This window comes from Mustela erminea, chromosome 12, assembly GCF_009829155.1.
Source record: "Mustela erminea isolate mMusErm1 chromosome 12, mMusErm1.Pri, whole genome shotgun sequence".
In the NCBI taxonomy this organism is placed as follows: Eukaryota; Metazoa; Chordata; class Mammalia; order Carnivora; family Mustelidae; genus Mustela; species Mustela erminea.
In genome coordinates, this window is record NC_045625.1 from 59,766,994 (window position 1) to 59,787,051 (window position 20,058).

At 35.3% G+C, this 20,058-nt stretch overlaps 1 protein-coding gene across 45 annotated transcripts in view; it reads left to right on the forward strand.

The window, feature by feature from the left end:
- The window catches only part of PTPRD (protein tyrosine phosphatase receptor type D), a 2,254,226-nt gene that overhangs the window by 2,083,002 nt on the left and 151,166 nt on the right, over nt 1-20,058 (forward strand). For 17 of the 45 annotated variants that reach the window (XM_032307482.1, XM_032307455.1, XM_032307469.1 and 14 more), the window contains 7 exons: nt 3,136-3,441; nt 4,336-4,529; nt 7,064-7,090; nt 11,204-11,321; nt 13,801-14,388; nt 14,827-14,927; nt 15,708-15,967. In XM_032307482.1, coding sequence (XP_032163373.1) covers nt 3,136-3,441; nt 4,336-4,529; nt 7,064-7,090; nt 11,204-11,321; nt 13,801-14,388; nt 14,827-14,927; nt 15,708-15,967 — 1,594 coding nt within the window. The remainder of the gene's footprint in view (nt 1-3,135; nt 3,442-4,335; nt 4,530-7,063; nt 7,091-11,203; nt 11,322-13,800; nt 14,389-14,826; nt 14,928-15,707; nt 15,968-20,058) is intronic. The other 28 variants (XM_032307484.1, XM_032307485.1, XM_032307487.1 and 25 more) reach the window with 8 other exon arrangements.

Below are 20,058 nucleotides of genomic sequence, written 5' to 3' on the forward strand. Positions count from 1 at the left end.
ACAAATTCAAGAGGTAACAAAGACCAAACTTTTAAGTTTTTTAAGCACACTGGGTTTTTTTAATGTTTATTTATATTTATTCATTTATTTATTTTAGTCGGGGGGTGGGAGAAGAACAAATGGAGAAAGAGAATCTTAAGCAGGCTCTACACCTGCTCAGAGCCAGATGTGCAGGTCCATATCACTAACCTGAGATCATGATGTGAGGTAAAAATCAAGAGTCGGAGGCTTAGCCCAACTGAGCCCCCCAGGTGACCCGTAGGCACACAGGTTTTAACTTTTCTAATAAACAGGTTTTTATTTCATGTATTTTTTTCCTACTCAGAGAAAAGCTCAACTCTTTATTACTTATTAACTTCCCTCTTATTATGACTCAACCTCCCTATTAGCCCCTATTATTATTTGACTACTTTATTATTAACTCTTGAGGTAGTACATGTGGAAATTTGGAACATTCATAGAAAATATGTATTTGGACAAATTCGGAACAGTGGAAAAATCACAAGTAAATTTGCAATCCTAAATTGTATTTTGTTTCCTCAGGTTTAATTTCTTTTTGGAACTGTTACCCTAAAGCATAGTTGTGTTTATCACAATGGGGGTTCATTGTGTCCAGGGAAGATTGCTTTCTGTAAAGTATTATATGGAGGTTTATTTTTGATGGAAAGTTTGGTGACTTATACTATGGTTTGCTCTTTATTAGTAAATGTCTATAATTAGTCTATTGAACAACCATTTACCTTGAATTGAATAATTTATGGGGTTATTTCCCTAGGTATTTTTTGATACTGTATGTTTTATATGTGATTTTTGATGGTTATATATGCAATAGATACGTGTTATCTCAATACATTGAATTTTATAAAGAGGATGGTCTGCCGACCTTAATATTAGACCTATCAGCGAACATGAAATTTATATTTTCTAAGAAATGAATTTTCTTTTATATAAACAAGTCTAAATTCTATAGAAATTCAAAATCTTCCAGGATTTTTTTGAAGATAAAAGTTATATTCTTTCTCTTTCTCAAAACATGACTAGTGGTATGAAAAGTATTAGGATCCTATTACTTAATCCATTAGTGATTATAGCCTATTCCCATAAAATTCCCTTTCTTTTAAAAGAAAGAGGCAAGTAAATTAATGCAGTTTTGGATTGGGCTTTGAACTCCGGGCAGACTAGTAAGTAATATTGTAGACGATAACTCTTAAACTCAGACATTTAATTAGAAGAAATATGACATGCTTCAGCATTCTGTTTTGCATGGTTTGCAAAATTGACTTTTTTGCATGCATGCATACATACATACATATCTATTTACATGCATAGAGACAGAACAGACATTTTATAACCACACCAAAACTTATCTACTTTTTTACTTTATTACAGTAAAAGTTTCAAGAGATGTTGAATATATTCTCATAGAATAGGAGGTCTGAAGGTACCAATGTAGTAAAAACCAAATCAGCTTTTTAAAAAGAATTACAAATGAGTCCTTGCTATTACATGAACAACTTAATTTTTTATGAATAGTGATAATGCATATGAAATAGTTTTATAATTTGAAACATAAGAATGTGTATTCAGAATCAATAAAGATGATAGATATTCTCATGATTTTGCAAATCTTACTCCAAATTTACAAGATTGTCTTATGAGAATTTCCTTTTCATCAGTACAAGGAGCTTTCATTTTGATTGACAATAATGAAGGAACCTAAGACATGTAAATTAAAAAAGAATGATAATCCTGTAAACAATTAGATACACCTGATGCTACATAATATTAAGACCCACGAAGTCTAAGGAAATATCCAAACTACATGTTCACATACACAAAATTAGAAACGATTTATTCATTCTATCACATCAATTGCCTATTTAAAATAAATAAATATAAATATCTTATCTTTCTGATTTGTCCTTTAGGAATTATATATTATTAACTTTAAAAGTAAAAGTAATTTACTATAACAGTTGCATTGCTCTTATTGCTTTTTTAATTTTATCAAATAATGTTATGTTTGGGTAATTTGATGGAAAATAATTGCTCAGAAAGTGATGATTTTATTTTAGAATGGACAATAAGAAAATTTCTCTTTTAACTCTTATGCAAATTCTACTTTATATGAATAATTACATACAAAATGAAAAAAAAATTTTGCACATAAGTCATATCTTTTCCAGATGGTTCTCAGGATTTTTTAAAAATATTCCTTTTCAATGGCTGTGTTACTGACACTTTGTAAGGGATAGATTTATTAATTTTACCAAAATTTGTTGGTGGAATCTAATTCTTTACTTGCAATGGTGTCTCAAGAAGAGTTAATAAATTTTTTTAAAAAGCTGAAAGCTGATGTAGGGTAAGTACAAGTTACAGTCAGAATCAACAAGCCTGACATTACGCTCGGGTAGGTAAATCTTGGACTATGCATTTTCATCCTTTAATGATTTTGCATGCTCAATGTATACGGGCTATAATCAATGCTAGATTAACACCTTTCCTTAAAACTGGTCAGGTTGACTCCGTTTTTTTGCATAGTCAGAGGGAATGCTTTCATATTTGGGCTTTTCTTTCTTTTCTTTGTCTTTAGTTGGAATTGGTGGAAGGGCAACAGTTATTGCAAATTTTTATACCTGAAAACCCTTTCACAAATGAATACTGTATATGAATCACCCTCATTCTAGAATGTAGAAGTGAAAGCTTGAAACAGCATCTGTGAAGCATCATCAGATTCTCATGTAACAAATCTTGCAATATTTACAGATTTTTTTAAGTTGGGTAGTCTGTACAGTAGGGCTGGGGAATACTGAGAGATTGGTTTAGAAGAAGAATTTAAATTGCAGGTAGGTAATTTTATTTGAGGCTCTATTATCTCAAGGTTTCATGTTCACATATTCCCCCCACCCATTATTTAACAATTATTTTTGGTCATTTATTCATTTTTTGGTTTAATCATATTACTAAGCCAAGGTACATAAATTTAGTTTTATTTTAAGTTTCGAAGCCTTATTTTCATTTTGTCCTATTGTTCGTTTATTTATTTTTGCCTTTTCTTTTGTTTTATCATTTTTTTTTTTCCAACCACTCCTATCCTTTCACTCAAACCCTCCTTTAACTCACTACCAAAATAAGAGCCGTCAGCTCCTCCTCAAGACATTAGTTGCATCAGCCCAAGTTCCACTAGTATTTTGGTAAGTTGGCAACCTCCACCAGTGGAAAAACAGAATGGCATTATTACTGAATACTCCATCAAGTACACCTCAGTGGATGGAGAAGATGACAAACCTCATGAAATTTTGGGCATTCCTTCGGACACTACTAAATACCTTTTGGAACAGCTGGAAAAATGGACTGAGTACCGCATCACTGTGACAGCCCACACAGACATCGGCCCCGGCCCCGAGAGCTTCTCCGTGTTGATTCGAACTGATGAAGATGGTATGTTGCCTCTGCTACGTCAGTTTGCACCCTTCTGACACAATCTTGGTCTGCTGTCTTTTGATAGGCTAACAATAATCAGTTTTTCTCTGCTCATCTTTTTTTTTTTTTTTTAACCTGGCATCGCTCAACTTCAGTAGTTTTTGCAAAAGACCTATCTTTACGGCAGCCTGGGCATTTTTTTTTTTTTTTCCCAATTTCAACATAGTAAGTTGCTTCCCTTTGAAAGGACAGTTTGCTCCTATGACCTTGTAATCCAGGCCATTCTCTGTACTTCCGTCTAAAGTCTTCTGCGTTTTTCTTGGCCTTTTTTAGTCACTTCTTTTACATTTTGAAGTTAACTTTTCAAATCTGCCTTCTTTTCTTCTTGTTGCATTTTTGTCTTGCATATTTCAGAGACACTGATGCTCGACATTCAATTTTTGGCATCTGTTGTTTGGAAAACCTTTGATATGAGAAAAAAAAGAAGAAAACCGATATAATCAAGAATCTTTTTATTCTGCTAAAAAGAAATCTTTAAAAAAACACACAACAATCAACAACCAGTTTTTGTTATTATTTCAGTGCTACTCCTCTTTGTGCTTTAATGCTTTGGGCCTCAAAGCATCTTCCTTGGCTTTTGTACATTTTTTACATGTTTTTCTATTTCTCTGATACTCTTTTTTTCTTCCATTTTTTTTTTTTTTTGGCATTGGTCATGTTTTTTGATCTTTTCTTAAAAGGTAGAGCAGATTGGTTGAGCATTTTCATTGCTTGAAAATGTTTATATTCCACAAAGGAAACTTAGTGGGTCTGCCCATTTTTTTTTTTTTTTTTAAACCTAAGTAAACAAAATACTCTGACTGGGTGGGACAAGTGCCTATAATTTTCTTTTATCCAATGATGTTGTTCCAGTTCCTAGTGGTCCTCCTCGCAAAGTCGAGGTAGAGGCTGTCAACTCAACATCTGTTAAAGTCTCATGGCGCTCACCTGTGCCCAATAAACAGCATGGCCAGATAAGAGGATACCAGGTGCATTATGTGAGGATGGAAAATGGTGAGCCCAAGGGCCAGCCCATGCTGAAGGATGTCATGCTGGCTGATGCACAGGTAAGCCTCTGAAATTACATACCTATGTTTGTATTTATTTATTATATTTATTTTAATCTGTATCTTGAAATGGACCCCATTTTTCAAGTTTTTTTGACATTTAAAAAATCCTGTACACAATTCTAGTTTTTGAAACACATGATGTGTATTTACCTTCTCAGAGTTGACAGCATGTGAAGAAATTAGTTGTAATGAAATTACACTCAAGCCTAATTAAAAACACATAATTGTTTTCTTAAAATACAGATATTCAACTTGCTACATTACATCTGAATTTGACTTTCTGACTTCAAAAAATTTGAATTGATTTTAAAGAACCAAGAAGAATTCTAAGCAGTTGTGCTAGAACTTCTTGAAACTAAATTGATCTAGCTTTAAATATATGACTTATTCTGTTGAAAAATAGACATTCTTACCTGAGGAAAGTTACCCAGATAGTATTTTATTTAGTACTTATTTATCAAACCATTTATTCAGAAGTAGTTACTTCATTTCCCAGAAAAATGAAGGTAATGACGGTGAAAAATTAAAGTTTTCCAGGAAATTAATTAGGATCCCCCTTTTTTTTTTTAAGAAATAAATATTTATTGGTTACCTTCCATATTTCAAATACTCTTGTTTGGTGTCAGCATACAAATATGTGTCAATATATTTTGAGGAATTCATATTTTATTAGAAAACACTTAGAATGAATTTTTTGACAGGGAATGATGGATAAATGGCTGAGGAGGCTGACTATTATCTCAGAGCCGCAAGAGTGAACCCTCAATTAAGATTCATTTTTTGTTTGAGACGGGGACTGAGGGAGAGAGAGAATCTTTTTTTTTTTTTAATTTAATTTAATTTTTTTTCAGTGTTTCAAAATTCATTGTTTATGCACCACACCCAGTGCTCCATGCAATATGTTAAGCCAAGTTAAGAAAAGTAAGAACAGTTGAGTATGTGAGAAATGTTATTGATCCTCAGGTGGCAGTATTCAACCACGCCGTCACTACTTGGCTTTATAGTCCATTGCTTAAAGCATAGCATTATATGTTTCATTTTTTTGTTAAATTAAAGTGTTTCAAACATAATACCATAATAAATTTCCCTGTATTCTATGCAGTTACCTGAAAAGAAGAGGAAGATTTCAATTAATAGCTTCAACTGGGGATTATATGTCACCTGTGGATAGCTTCATTATACTGGGTCCAGTGGTGATGGGATGTTGTGAATAGGGGGGTACTATGCTTATCTAGCAAATCAGTAGCTAGAGGGGGGGTTTGGAAAATCTGAAATTTATTTCAGCTAAATTTATTTCTAGCAAATCAGTAGCTAGAGAGGGGGGGTTTGGAAAATCTGAAATTTATTTCAGCTGCAAGTTCCTTCCCTTGTGTTAGAGTGAGGAAGACTATGAGCCAATGAGAACTCTTATGTCAGGTTGCCACATTTTGCATTCTTATCTCTGTGCAAATAAGAGAGCAATCCATGTCCCTGTGTCTAAGGAAAACATCGACCCTAATGTTTTAATATAATCAACTCACAACAGCGCTGTTTTCCTTTGGTTTTGAAACATTTTAACTAAAGGGATCTGGATGAGTTGTTTACTTAATCAGCTCCTAATCCAGTTCCATGGTTTTGAAGTCTACTTCTGTAAACTTATTTCTTTAGATTCATAGTCCTTTAGATGCTGGAAAAGGGTCATTGTTTTTTTCTAAATAATATTCTTACTGTCTGTGAAAGAGTACTTACAATATGAAATTAATAAAGCCATTAATGCCCATGTTTTCTTTTGTAAGTCTGAAATTATGAAAAAGAAAATGATATAGCCATGATGCTTTGATGTCTTTCATCCCGTCCTAGATTTTGCATTATAAATTTTACATTATAAACTTGTAGTTCTGTCAGTGTTTTGTGGAGGATGGTGCTTAATGGAATTATGTGATACAAAGTGCCTTAAATATCAAACACAATTTTTCCCCCTCTCTTCTACTTTTTGGTTTTTCTTTATTGAATTTGCTAATTTTCCTTGTGTGTATATGTTTTTTATTGTTTTTCCTTTGCCCACCTCATCTGTTTTCTGAATAATCATTGAAATTCCACTGCATCATTGCAAGACTTCCCTGGGCCTGTAAGATTCCAATCTATTACGAAAGGTGTTAATCTAATTAGTGACATAAATTAATTGCATAACATAAGGGAAAAGTCAAAATAAATGTCATAAAGTAGTGTATGACTAGAAACACTAGCTGTATGTTCTGCCTTATTGATGCATTCCAATGAAACACATATGAAAAATATACATTAGCTGATCTTAATAATAACAATACAAAGCATATTTACTTTTGACCTTTCAGTTGGGGGTGAGGATGACAGCGTAACACACCTTCCCTTTGGAATTTTATTGTACACACTGCTTATTTTTTTTTGTTTTGTTTTTGTTTATTTGTTTGTTTTAATCTAAGGATGGCAACATTGCCTTATAAGGCTACAAATTTCTCTTCATTTCTTTTTATTTTGTTTTCCTCTTCCCCAACCTTCTTAATCTCAATCAGTGGGAATTTGATGATACTACTGAACATGTGAGTAATTATGGACTGCTTTGTCAAAAAGAGATATAAATGCTTGTCTTTTCCGTTACCCCTCTTTCACTTATTTATGATATGTCATCACAGTTTGCTTGGATGCATGAACTAACACATTATTTTTAAATTATTTTCATTATGTGGTACATTTTTAATTTAGGTTTTTGTTTGTGAAATTGGCACGGTGCTATTGATTGCATAAGATACGTCATGAGCTCATGTCATTTTGATGGCTGCTACTAATTCTGCCTTGTGACACAGTTAGAGGAGGCACACTTTAAGTGGAGGCATCACAGACAGGAGATATCGAGCTGTTTCATAGAGGCCACTCATAAATCCTACCTCAGGGTTGCATTTTCAGTGGATAACACCATGCAGTTCTGATACTGATTATATCAAGAAATGGCGATTCTCTGTTTTATCCATAGAAATTTGAGTTAAATTGAATGAGTCATGCCCAGAGGCAGAAAGTATCTCACTGAAGGAGGAATTTTTAAAAAATATTTCAATGGCTGGATTATATTATTTATTGAGAGCTTATTACGATGGATAGGTGTCCATGGGGGACATAGGATGTGACACCTGCCTTCGAATCGCTTACAGTAGGTGGCTAGGAAGGATGTAAAGTTCTGAGAAGTTCCATAAAATACGACAAAGGCAATGACCTCAAACAATGTGTAATTAATAAATGAGTGTCATTGTCACTGTGAGTTCAGAGGCCATGGACCAAGAAGGTAGAAGAGGTCTTGAAACTTTGTTGAGAACTTAAAAAAGTAAGGGTGGAAGAGGTGGGGAATTCGTATGCATCCCTGTGTGTGTGTGGGTGTTTGTTAGAGAGTTAGAGGTACAAATGTATTTTTTTAAAGATGAGTATGTGGGACATAGTCATTGAGGCAAGTCAAGAATGTGGTATAGTCATGTGACATGAGCTTGCCAATTCAACATGAATGAAGGGGTTTAGGTTAGTAAGTGAGGACAAAGTATGGCTAAGAGGTAACTTTTAATATAATGTTGGGAAAACCTGAAGAACCTGGCTTTTAGCTCTTCAGTACTGGAGAGATGTAGAAAATTATTAAGAATGGAAATAAGATTAAGGCTGGCAAGGGTATTCTTTCATTTAGTAAATTTTTTTGAGGGGGGACAAAATACAGGGCTCTTACTGGGAATATTGGAAATATGATGGGCAAGGTATCAGTTTTAATGGCACTTAAAACACTGACAGTGTTTTATAAACTTCTTTGACTGTGATCCATAGTAAAAGATGCATTATATATCATGACTGATGCATTTGTATGTTTAAAATAAAGGTCTTACAAGATAATACCTTGCTTTAAATATATATAAAATGTAATGTTTTGCATGAAAGTGTATCTTATTTCTTTTTTAAAATGCTGGGCATGAATGAGTAAATTAATTTCATGACCTACTTAAATGGGTCATTACTTACAGCTTAAAGCCAATGATACAGTGGATAGATTAGAGAGAAAGAAGATAGTAAACAAGGAAACAAATAAAAACAGTTCTTTTACTAAGGTAGTCATAAAATAATAAAAATTCAAGAAAGTAAGTTGAAGCAGCCGAAATGAAAAATGGACAGTTTGGGTCAATATTTTAAAGGAAAAACTGGAAAAAGTTCCTAAGAATTTGAGGAAGAGAAAGAGATCAAGATCACTTATAAGTTTGGAATATGCTATACCATTCACTAAAGTATAGAAGCAAGGAGGGGAATTTATTCCTGGAAATAACACTTGAGCTTCAGTCAAGCTGAACTTGAGGGAACAATTGATAGTCAAAGGAAAATGTCCAGCACATATTTACAGTGTACATGCCACTGGAGCCCTGATGGGAAATCAGGCTTAGAAAAGAGTTTAAGATATAAACAGAAAAAATTCTCTAAGATTTGGAATTTTTAAATTTTTTAAAAAACTTTTTTAATTTTTTTAAAAAAATTTTTGGACTAGAGAGAAACATAGCAGGCCAGTAACTGTTTCAGAACATCCAGGAATGCCAAGTTTTAACAGGCTAGAAGTTGGATAGAGATTTGATAGGAGAAGTCAAAGAGAATGAGGAATGGTATCTATGGCATCAGCCACACTACCTCACAGAGGATAAGGAAACCACCAAAGAAGCATGGACACAGTTTAAAGAAAGAAAATATAACACAAGAGATGATGTGATCCAGGCAGATAGAGGTGTGTCTGACTGGGATTATACCACTGTAGAGGATTTGACCAGTTTCAGATTACATTACATGTGTTATCCTGTAACAGCCTATGCAAGAGGAAAGGCTAGTGTAGTTAATCCCAATTTGATAAATAAAATATCTCACCATATGATTTGTGATAGAGCTAAGCCCTGCTTCTCTGCCCCACTAACCTCGCCTACTTTCAGCAGATACCAGTAGCATGTGAAAGGGACCTTGGAAACAATAATGTTGTCATCTTCCCATCATAATTTCTGGAATACCCAGTATATCTACTATAATTTAAAATGCTACTCTTGGGTGATTTGGATGGTTATTATAGCCTCTCTAATGTTAGTGAAACTATACCAAGGTCCTGAAAATAAAATCTTTCTCCCAAATTTAGCCCATTCATCTGGCAGAATAATATTTCCAATGGCTGTTCAGGATGATATCTGAAATTCTTGAATTTCCACTCAAATGGTATCCCTATTATTTTGAGAAAAGCACACTGTCAAAAGCTGTCATATTTGGGATCAGATTCAACAACTGAGTTCAATGGTGCCCCTTACAGCCTTACACAGAAAAAATCCTTCTGTCCTACACACAAACCAGTCCATTCTATGAACTCTCACTTGCATTGTCTTCAGATGTGGAAGACAATAACATCATATTATTTCTTAAATCTAACCATATTCAGTTTGAAAACATAGCTGTACCAAATATCTGAAAGGGAACTTTATAACTGTGTTTATAACTGTGGGGATGTGGGCATGTGTGTAACAGCTCTGAAGAAAATAACAGAACAAGTTAATAACTAGTCTATGTAAAGAATCATATAATCTCCAGTTTGGAAGAACAGATCTAAGTTTTGTAACCATCATAGTTTGGGACCCTAATTAAGAGAAATCTATAGTTCTGATAAGTAGTTTGTGACATTTAACATTTTCTAAATAGATTAATTGAACACAACTCCATGATGATGTGGTAAAAGAAAAAAAAATTATTATCCTTTGGTTTTATGATCTACTCCAGATTACCAGAAAATTCTCCTTAGTGTGTAATGCTTTTAGTTCATAGTCTATATAATTAACTAATAATATGTTACTCGAGTCCTAAGAAACTTCTCTGGCTCAAGATATCTAGGTTCGACAGAGCAGCCATTTGGAAAAATACTAGTGTGGTGATAAAACAGACTGCCCTGGCATCAGCCCCATCACTGGTCTGTGGGCCAGGCTGTAGAGGATGCATATTGAGAGCTCCTGGCATAATCTAACTGCTGGTTTATGGTTTGCTCACTATGAGCCAGGCATAGTTTTAAGTGTTTACCTGATATACCTCACTTAATCCTTACATTATTCCAACTTTCACATGGGAAACTGAGGTACGGGGGATGGGGGGCAACTCACCTGCCCTAGATCACCAAACTAGGAAATAAGGAGATGCAGGTTTAAATTCAAGAATTTAGGGGCGCCTGGGTGGCTCAGTGGTTAAGCTGCTGCCTTCGGCTCAGGTCATGATCTCGGGGTCCTGGGATCGAGTCCCGCATCGAGCTCTCTGCTCGGCAGGGAGTCTGCTTCCTCCTCTCTCTGCCTGCCTCTCTGCCTACTTGTGATTTCTCTCTGTCAAATAAATAAATAAAATCTTTAAAAAAAAAAAAAAAGAATTTAGGAGTTCTGGCCTCAGGTTTCATGTTTTAAACTACTCCTTCTTAGGATTACCTCGTACAATGGCTGAAGACTGACCCCACTTTAATGTCAGCATGAAAACACATCATTCATAGCATGAACAACAGGCATGAAATTTCCAGTGCTTGGCATGGCTACAGGGAGTATTTAAGCATGCATAGAATGAGGATGGATGCTTTGATTTTCCCCTAGGGTGTTTGTGGTGTTTTGAATCAGTGTCACTCTATTGTGTCATTTTAGGACATGATTATTTCTGGGCTACAGCCTGAAACTTCCTACTCCCTCACTGTCACAGCCTACACCACCAAAGGAGATGGTGCTCGCAGCAAGCCCAAACTGGTGTCCACCACTGGGGCAGGTAACCATATTTGTGCATATATGTGCCTTGAACATTTTCCAGGTGACAATAATACTAATTTTCCAAATGGTATGGATGGTGAATTCTATCAAGAAGAAAAAGTGGACTGTGGTCAACTTTTGTATTTATGCAGTTCAGAAGAAAAGCAAGACATACTTTGCCCAAATTATTTAGTCAGTCATTCAACAAGTATGTTTGTGAGCACCTACTACATGCCAGGCATTACTCGCAGTACTTGGGATACAGCATTCAACAAAACTGAAATATTCTTCCCTCCTGAAACTTAATTTCTGAGTAGAACTAGATAATTAACGAGTAGACAAATGAGTATATAATAAACCATCGGTAAGTGAGAAGTTGAAAAATAAAGGTGTGTAGACATTACGGATAGGGACTGTTTGGAAAGTAACTGGAGAGGGTCTCTTAGAAGAAAGTTATTTGAGCTGAGACATGAATGATGTGGAAGTGCAAGTCCTAGGAATGTCCAGAGGGAGGACCAGGGATGTCACTGATTAGCTTCAATCTCTCTCTGCAGCAAAACCTTTTAGAAGAGCTGCCATTTTGAAGTGAGCTGATTACTTCTGGGTTTTGTTTTGTTTTGCCATTTTCTCCTCCTCATTCCTTGCTGTGGGAATTCTGAAGAGGCCAAATCACATAAAAGATGGGGAACAGAAAAGAGAAAGAAAGCAACAAGGCTGCAAAATACCAGATTGCTCCTCTGAAGAACAAAGTTTCTTAATACACTTTAGAGTTACTTTGATGGGCTCACATTAGGAAAAGCCAGCATGAAGGAAGACCTGACACTGTAAAACCAATAAATTAAGACATAATTACAAAAGGATTCTTCTCCAATCCCTTTATATCACAATCTCCCATGGAACATTTAAACTATGATTTGATTTACTCCTCCCGAATTGCTTCTCACGCAACTTTTTAGGAACACACCTCTATGTAAAGGTATAAAGCAAAGAACAGCTGTGATGTTGAGTACCCTCCTGGGTGCCATGCTCACTGCCAAATTTGTCTAAATGTCATAAGATTTGCCTCACTTACATCCTGCCACCTGGAACTGCCTCAAGCAGCAGGATTACAGATGGCAAAACTCCTTTAAGGCAAAGTCTTCTGGGCTTTTTCTTCCTTTTTTTTTTTTTTAAATTTAAGAATAGCATTGTATCAAGCTAATTTAATGCCTTGCGTAGGAGATATATGTTCAGAGGGGGCATGCTGACTGGCTATGGAAACAGCCTCTACTGAAATGTAGACAACTAAGTGCAAACCCCTGAAATTAAATCCCCCAAATGAAGAAAATATATTTCTGACACCTATATTTTTAATTGTGTCTTAATTAGTCTGAGATGTATTACATAAAGCATTAGGCTCCCTTTGCCCTTAAGACAGGGGTGCTATAATAAGGAAGGAAAAGGAGAGAATTTATAGCCAAAGGATGTGAATCCCAGAAGAAAAAATGGCATTGTCGATTTAAATAGCACAAACACTGGCTCATCACTTTTTGGGACTATTCAAAAAATTATTTAGAGTTGTGGATCTTATAACATAGAGGACTATTTTGCTGTTTCCATTTTATATCTTTCTTAATCAGTGGACATTTAGGTATTGAGGAAGACAATGCTTATATTTTAGATATCTGCACATATATTGTCTTCATACTGGGCCTGGGTTGGAGGTGTGAGAATCCAGATATATAATCTCTTTAAGAGAAAAGCTCTAGTTTTATCGTCTGCCAACCAACTAGTCAGAATCATTCCTTATAGTCATGGCTTATCCTGAGGTAAAAAGTATAGACAAAAAGTGTAATTATGACCATAATAACTCAAAGCCACCATTATTTTGTACTACTTTAAAAAAAATTACAAGCCACATAAGAGTATAGTTAAGTGTTCAAGCTGCGTATTCAGATTGTCTTAAAGCTTTCTCGCTCATTATACCTCTGACTCTACAGTTTTCTCTCTCTCTGGGCATTATTTTCTTTAGATAATGAAGATAATAACTAATCAGTGTGTAGTCAAGAGTGAAAAATGTAAATCAAATGAGATACTACATATAATGCTCTTAGCACAGTGCCTGGTACATTGCATGTACCCAATAATTATATATGTTGTAATTATTATTCTTATTAGTTGTATCTAATTAGCTCATCTTTACTTGGATTCATTTCTCTGTGGCTTGAACCTCTATATATGTGAAGGTATCTTAAGAGATTTTTCTTTTTAAAATTCCCTTAAATTATTGTGTAATCTTATTTGTGTCTGTTACCAAATTCTGGTATCTCAGCCTACCTTAATAAGTATGAGAATAAGCATATTTCCACAAAGGTATATAGACCAAGTCTTTTTCTTTTTTTTTTTTTTTAAGTAAATAATGTAATGGAGTTCCTGTAGAGTGGTGTTCCCATTCAGCAGTGATTAAAATGTAAATGGCTGTGTACCTTGGTCTTAGCACTCCTTCCCCTGTGTTCCAGTTCCAGGAAAACCCCGGCTTGTAATTAACCACACTCAGATGAATACTGCTCTCATTCAATGGCACCCCCCTGTGGACACATTTGGACCTCTTCAGGGCTATCGTCTAAAATTTGGGCGGAAAGATTCAGAACCACTCACTACTCTTGAGTTCTCTGAGAAAGAAGATCACTTTACAGCTACAGACATCCATAAAGGAGCATCATATATCTTCAGGCTCTCAGCCAGAAACAAAGTGGGCTTTGGGGAAGAGATAGTGAAGGAGATTTCTGTTCCAGAAGAAGTCCCAACTGGATTCCCTCAAAACCTCCATTCAGAAGGCACCACTTCAACCTCCGTCCAGTTATCCTGGCAGCCACCTGTCCTAGCAGAGAGAAATGGCATCATCACCAAGTATACTCTTCTGTATAGGGATATCAACATCCCTCTTCTACCAATGGAGCAGCTTATTGTTCCAGCTGATACCACTATGACACTGAGTGGCTTAAAACCAGATACCACATATGATGTAAAAGTACGTGCTCACACGAGCAAAGGGCCCGGGCCATATAGTCCCAGTGTCCAGTTCAGGACACTGCCTGTGGATCAAGGTAGGATTTGTCTGCTTACGGCCTTCCTCCTTTAAAGGAATGTCGGTCTTTGGAAATCAGTATTTTGAAGCTATAAATAACTGATCGGACCATTCATATTAATAGGTTCAGCAAAAGCCAAAAGGTAAAGTATGTAAAACTTAATATGTTTTGGATGCCTTAGATTTTGGTTATAGAATGCCAAGCAAGTCTGGCTGACAGCACCCCAGTGTTCTCAGGTAAGGAAAATACAATATAGGTGACTGAATTGGAGAGAAAAGAGAGATCTTTGTGAGAATGCGGTAGTAAAATGAGTGTTCTAAACAGGTAGGCAAATCACACTTCTCTCTTTGAGATCAAAGTAGACGTCATCTAGCCTAAGCCCGATGGTCCATGGTGGAAAAGGACAGGTCATACATTTTTAGGAATAGTGTAAATACACTGTTTTTCCTTTTCCAGCAGTGTTTGCAAAAAATTTTCATGTCAAAGCAGTAATGAAGACTTCAGTGCTGTTGTCTTGGGAAATTCCAGAAAATTACAATTCTGCCATGCCTTTCAAAGTAAGTTGTTTTCTAATTTATAAGATATCATGGGTAAAACTGGGGGTGGGGAACATGCAATTTACCTCAGTAAGTTACTTAGAAAGCATGCACACCACTTTGCTTCAGCCACACACACTTGCTTTTCTCCTATTTGGTTTCCACTTGAAAGATGAAGTGGGAACTGAAACCTAGGGTGGTATTACTTGTCAGTCACCTTGTACTTCCAAACCTTTACAACTAAGCTAGTACTTGTGTTTTTCCACCAGAAAATGAAATTCATGTGGTTTCTACATCTTGAAAATGCAATATCCTGATATTTAAAAATTTGTTTATTGGCTTGAATCATTTTTATGTTTTAAACTTTAATTTGTGATTGAGAGATATTGAGGGATATTAGCAAGAAGCACAAGTCTATGAAATAAAGAATAGAGAAACGTTTTGAAGGTACAAATGTACTTAGGAACAGGAATGGAAACCTTTAGAAAAAAGGTGGTGTGTATAATACATTGAAAACCCACAGTGTTTCTGCACAATTTCCATTAAGATTATATGCAAGCAACAGGTCAAATATTGAAAATAATGTACATTTCTAGACTTAGAAACATCATATAATTATGCACTAAGAACAAAAGAAAAATTCATTCCATCTATAGAATTTATGAATACTTGCGGGCTTAGGAATTACCCCAAATTAGAATTGACTTGACATACTTATTCTATAAATAAGTGCATATTAGTTTAGAACGCATACATTTCCTCTCTGATACCCAAATCCCTTTGATTGGCTGTATCCTCTAGATTCTTTATGATGATGGGAAAATGGTTGAAGAAGTTGATGGCCGGGCTACCCAGAAACTAATTGTGAACTTGAAGCCCGAGAAGTCATATTCATTTGTGCTAACAAATCGTGGGAATAGTGCTGGTGGGCTGCAACACAGGGTAACAGCAAAGACTGCACCAGACGTACTACGTACCAAGCCTGCCTTCATTGGGAAGACCAACCTGGACGGCATGATTACTGTACAACTGCCTGAAGTACCCGTAAATGAGAATATAAAGTAAGTCGATGGAAGGGTTAGGGTTGAAGGACACAAATGCAAGTAAACAAGAAAAGAAAATTCAACCTCAGTATTATAGAAGTTATGAAAGATTCTGTTGCTATATGTGAAGTAAAAGCTTCTTCAGCATAGGCTCTCAGTTTTATTTAAGCCTTATTACACCCTGTTCTCATGTTTGTTATAACACCGATTCTCATTAACTTAACATGGAGGGCTTTTTATTTCCCAGGAATGATGTAACTCAGTAGAAATAGACTAAGAAATAGAAATAGAATGCAGTCCTTAAGCTAAAGGAGTTTACGTCATAGTGTACAGAATAAGGTGACTAGTTGAATAACTCTAATACCTGGAAATTTTTATTATAATGGTGAGGAATTCTTACAAGGTATTATGAAGCCGAAGGAAACTTCGGGAAATGAGATCAGCAACATGGTACATAACACTAACACTTTTGTTGTATATGTGTGCTGAAAGGAGACATTTCAAAAGTTAGAGTTCAGGATGATGTCAGAAAGAACTTGAAAGTTGGAAAATGCGAGTTTTCTGTCTTGGATGGAGCACAGTGTAGAGGACAGTGGGCTTGAAGTGAAAGATTAAATCCAGTCAATTAAGAAGTTTATTGGTTGTCTATAGTTAGTTGATTATAGCCAGTACCTTTTATAAAATGTAATATAATATAGCTAGCTGGTCATAGCCAATAGAAAAAAAATTTTTTTCACTGCAGTCTACTAAGTAAAGTATGAGTATTGTGATTAACTATGGAGAACAAAAGAAGATGTGGACTCTGTCCCCAAAGAGCTACCATAGAGTGGGGGATACAGAGAAGCAGATATAGTACCTGCTAATGATAGTGTTAGACTCTATTTTAAGAGCAGCTAACTGATAATAAAATGGGTCAAGGAGGTTTCTCATTTAATCTTAAAGGGCAGGTAAGACACATATAAAAAATCAGAGTGAGAAGATTATATGCAAGGGCTCATTAGTAAAGGAAGTGAGCTATTTTGTAAGGCCTGAACAAGAGAAGTAAGAGAGGTATACAAGAGCTAAGTTGCACTCAGAACTTGAAACTATATCAGGTAGATGGTAGAAATTCAGTAAAGGTGTTTGTACAGGAGAGTGGCATGTATCCTTTATATGATACTTAAGTTTCCTTTTATTCTACTTTAGGAAATATTTAATGGGTATCCGCTGCATGCTGGAGATTGTGCTATCTGCTTGCTTTCTCATTTCTTGTATCCCCCATGGTCATGTTTAGATGAAACTTGTTATGAAAGATTTGAAGGTCAACCAGAGACATTCCTATGTAGTTTATGGATTGTTGGGACTTTCACATTTAGCAACAATCTGGCAACATAATTAGGGAAGTTCTTAGGGAAGATGGCTCCTGAAGGCATATGTTGGAAGGATGTCAGAACACCATAAAGTGTTGCGATGTCATTGTGTAGTTGGTTGATTCTAGGTAAATAACAAGATTCTAAAATCAGATGGTGATGGGGTAAATAGGATGCAGAGGCAGATGAGAACAGTAGTGTAGTAGGAGTTGGTAAACACTTTAATGAGGGATCAAGGCAGAGGAAAAAATATCATAGATGACTCTGAGAGTTGAATTTGGGTGACAAAGTGAATGATACTGCCATTCATCCTAGAGGATGAAAAAGTCAAGAGGAAATGACTGAGTTCAATTTTGTATATGTTTTACATGAGGTATCAGTGAAATACCTACTTAGAGATGTTAATTTAAAGAAATTACTGGGATTATGGATAGAAATTTGAGAATCATTAATACAACAGCAATGTATTTATGGAAAGAAACAGAATCACTGAGACAGTGGGATGAAGATATGAAGCAAAGGTTAAAGGAAAGGTCTCAAGAAGAAAAGAGCTATTATATAGTTAAGTGGAGAACCAAGACAAGGCAAGTTCATGGCAAAAGATTTTTCAATAAGGTGTGTACAATCAGGAATTTCCGGAGCTCCAGAAAATTTAAAGAAGATGATAGAAAAAAAAATCTGCTATTAAAAAGTAAAACTATAAACAAGAGGTTTTTGATATAGCACCATAGTTGAAATTTAGAAAAGTCTAATAATTGGCAACTTTTGACTTAACTAAAATCCATTCTTCCAGAGAAAACCTTCTGTTCTTATTTATTTGATGAAATAATTGGAGGATTTTAACCAGATGGTGGAATTTCCAAAAGATTATGACTAAAATAAATTCACTGAGAAATCAGATCTCCTTTTTTGTCCCTCTTCTTGTATCATTCAGAAAACTGGAAAATGAGAATGGAATATTAGTGTGATTTTATTCCAACAAAATTTAATATGAAAGTGAGATTATATTTATCCATTTTTGTTTTAATCATCTGTGGAGATTATATCTATCTATCTATCTATCTATCTATCTATATTTCCCATCCTATTCTAGTGACAGGCAATGTTTTAGGGATTTAGTAGAGATAATCTGATTTTCTTACTGCTCTTACACAACATAGCTAATTGGGAACTTGGACAAGAGGAGTCCATTGTAATGGAGTTTTAGGATACCAAAGCTTAGATGGATAAGGGAGGCCAAAGGTGGAGCTCCCAACCCCAGTTTAGTAGCTCAGGGAAGGGTTCTAAGGAAAGTAGCATTAAAAATGAGGATTAAAGAATGACAGGAACCCAGCTGGTCCATAGGAGTATGGTTGGGGAGTTGCTGTTTCAGGCAGAAGACAACCTATGTGATACCATAGCAGCAAGAGAAAGACTAGCATTTCTTATCTGTCCACCTCATCCCCATCCATGAAGATATTTCACCTGGTATCCAACAGACGTGTATTCTGTACACTGCCGGTGCCTGGTCTAGGAATAGAAAGATGACTGAGATGAAGCTCTACATGAAGGTGGCAGAACACACACAAAAAATAGATCATGTAAATATAATGGAGTAAGTAAGAACTGCCAGAGTCCCAGCCCAACTTGGGTGTCCGAGAGACATCTAGAAGGAGATGATATTTAATTTGAGTCTTGAGGGTGGGAAATATTTAGAAAAGGCAAAATAGTTGGAAATAAATAAAGAACAGGGGAAAATAACAGAGTATAAATTTAATCCATACAAAAGCATGAAAGAGCAACAGAAAGATGAAAATTGTATAGTATAATTTTTAGTATTTGTTACTAGTTTTCAAGACTTACAGAAAAATGTTTTTAGTGACTTTTTACCCAATTAGTTTAGTAGAATGTGTTAGATATTATCGAGAAAGACATTTTAGTCCTTTGGTGGTAGATTTTTGGTTCATTTTCAAATTCTGAATGAGTCGAGAATATTGTAGATTATAGTCTACCTTTTAGTGCTTTTCTTTAGCTTGTTCAGTTTCCCTCTTTGTTTTATTTATGTACTTCCTCCTCCTATATTTGAAATAGGATTCAGGGAAAAGAGGTAAAACTTTGGTAACAAAGAGAAGAGACCATTTCAAAACATAAAAAGAAAGCAAATGACTGGGGGGGTTGGATATGTTCTAGAAATGAATTTAAGATTCCTAGAAATATATTCCACTCTGGGGAAAAGAGCAAAAACCAAAACTAGGAAAGACCTTGAATGGGAAGAGTAACAGAACCATAGGAAATGAAAAACAAATATCCTGTTAGAAAAAATAAACAAAACAAAAATGCTAAATAATCTATAGACATTGGACTTTTTTAAAGGGATAATAACATAAAGCTACCAGTCCTGTCTTTGTGTGGCACAGTCCATTATTATGGGCAGCTGTGAGCTATGTTGTGCCACTTGCAGCAGTTGGCAAGTTAAAAAATTAGAAAGGAATGTAGCTTTTTGTTCAATATGCCAGGGGAAAATGAGGAGAGAAAATAGGACTGATAGCAGAGCTGTAGGCGGGGTTGCTAACTTGCATTCAGGTGAAAGCTGTTTAGAAAAATTCTTCCAATTTATTTTCTAGTAAAATGAAATGTTGGTGATTGAAGGGCTGTTTTTATCAACAGAAACCATGCTTTCTCATTTCTGGCCAAGGTAATTGGGAAGTCTTGGTCGCTACTCCCAACTTCCCACAACTTAGAAACAAATTTGTCTCTTGTAAACACAGTCGAGGCTCATTG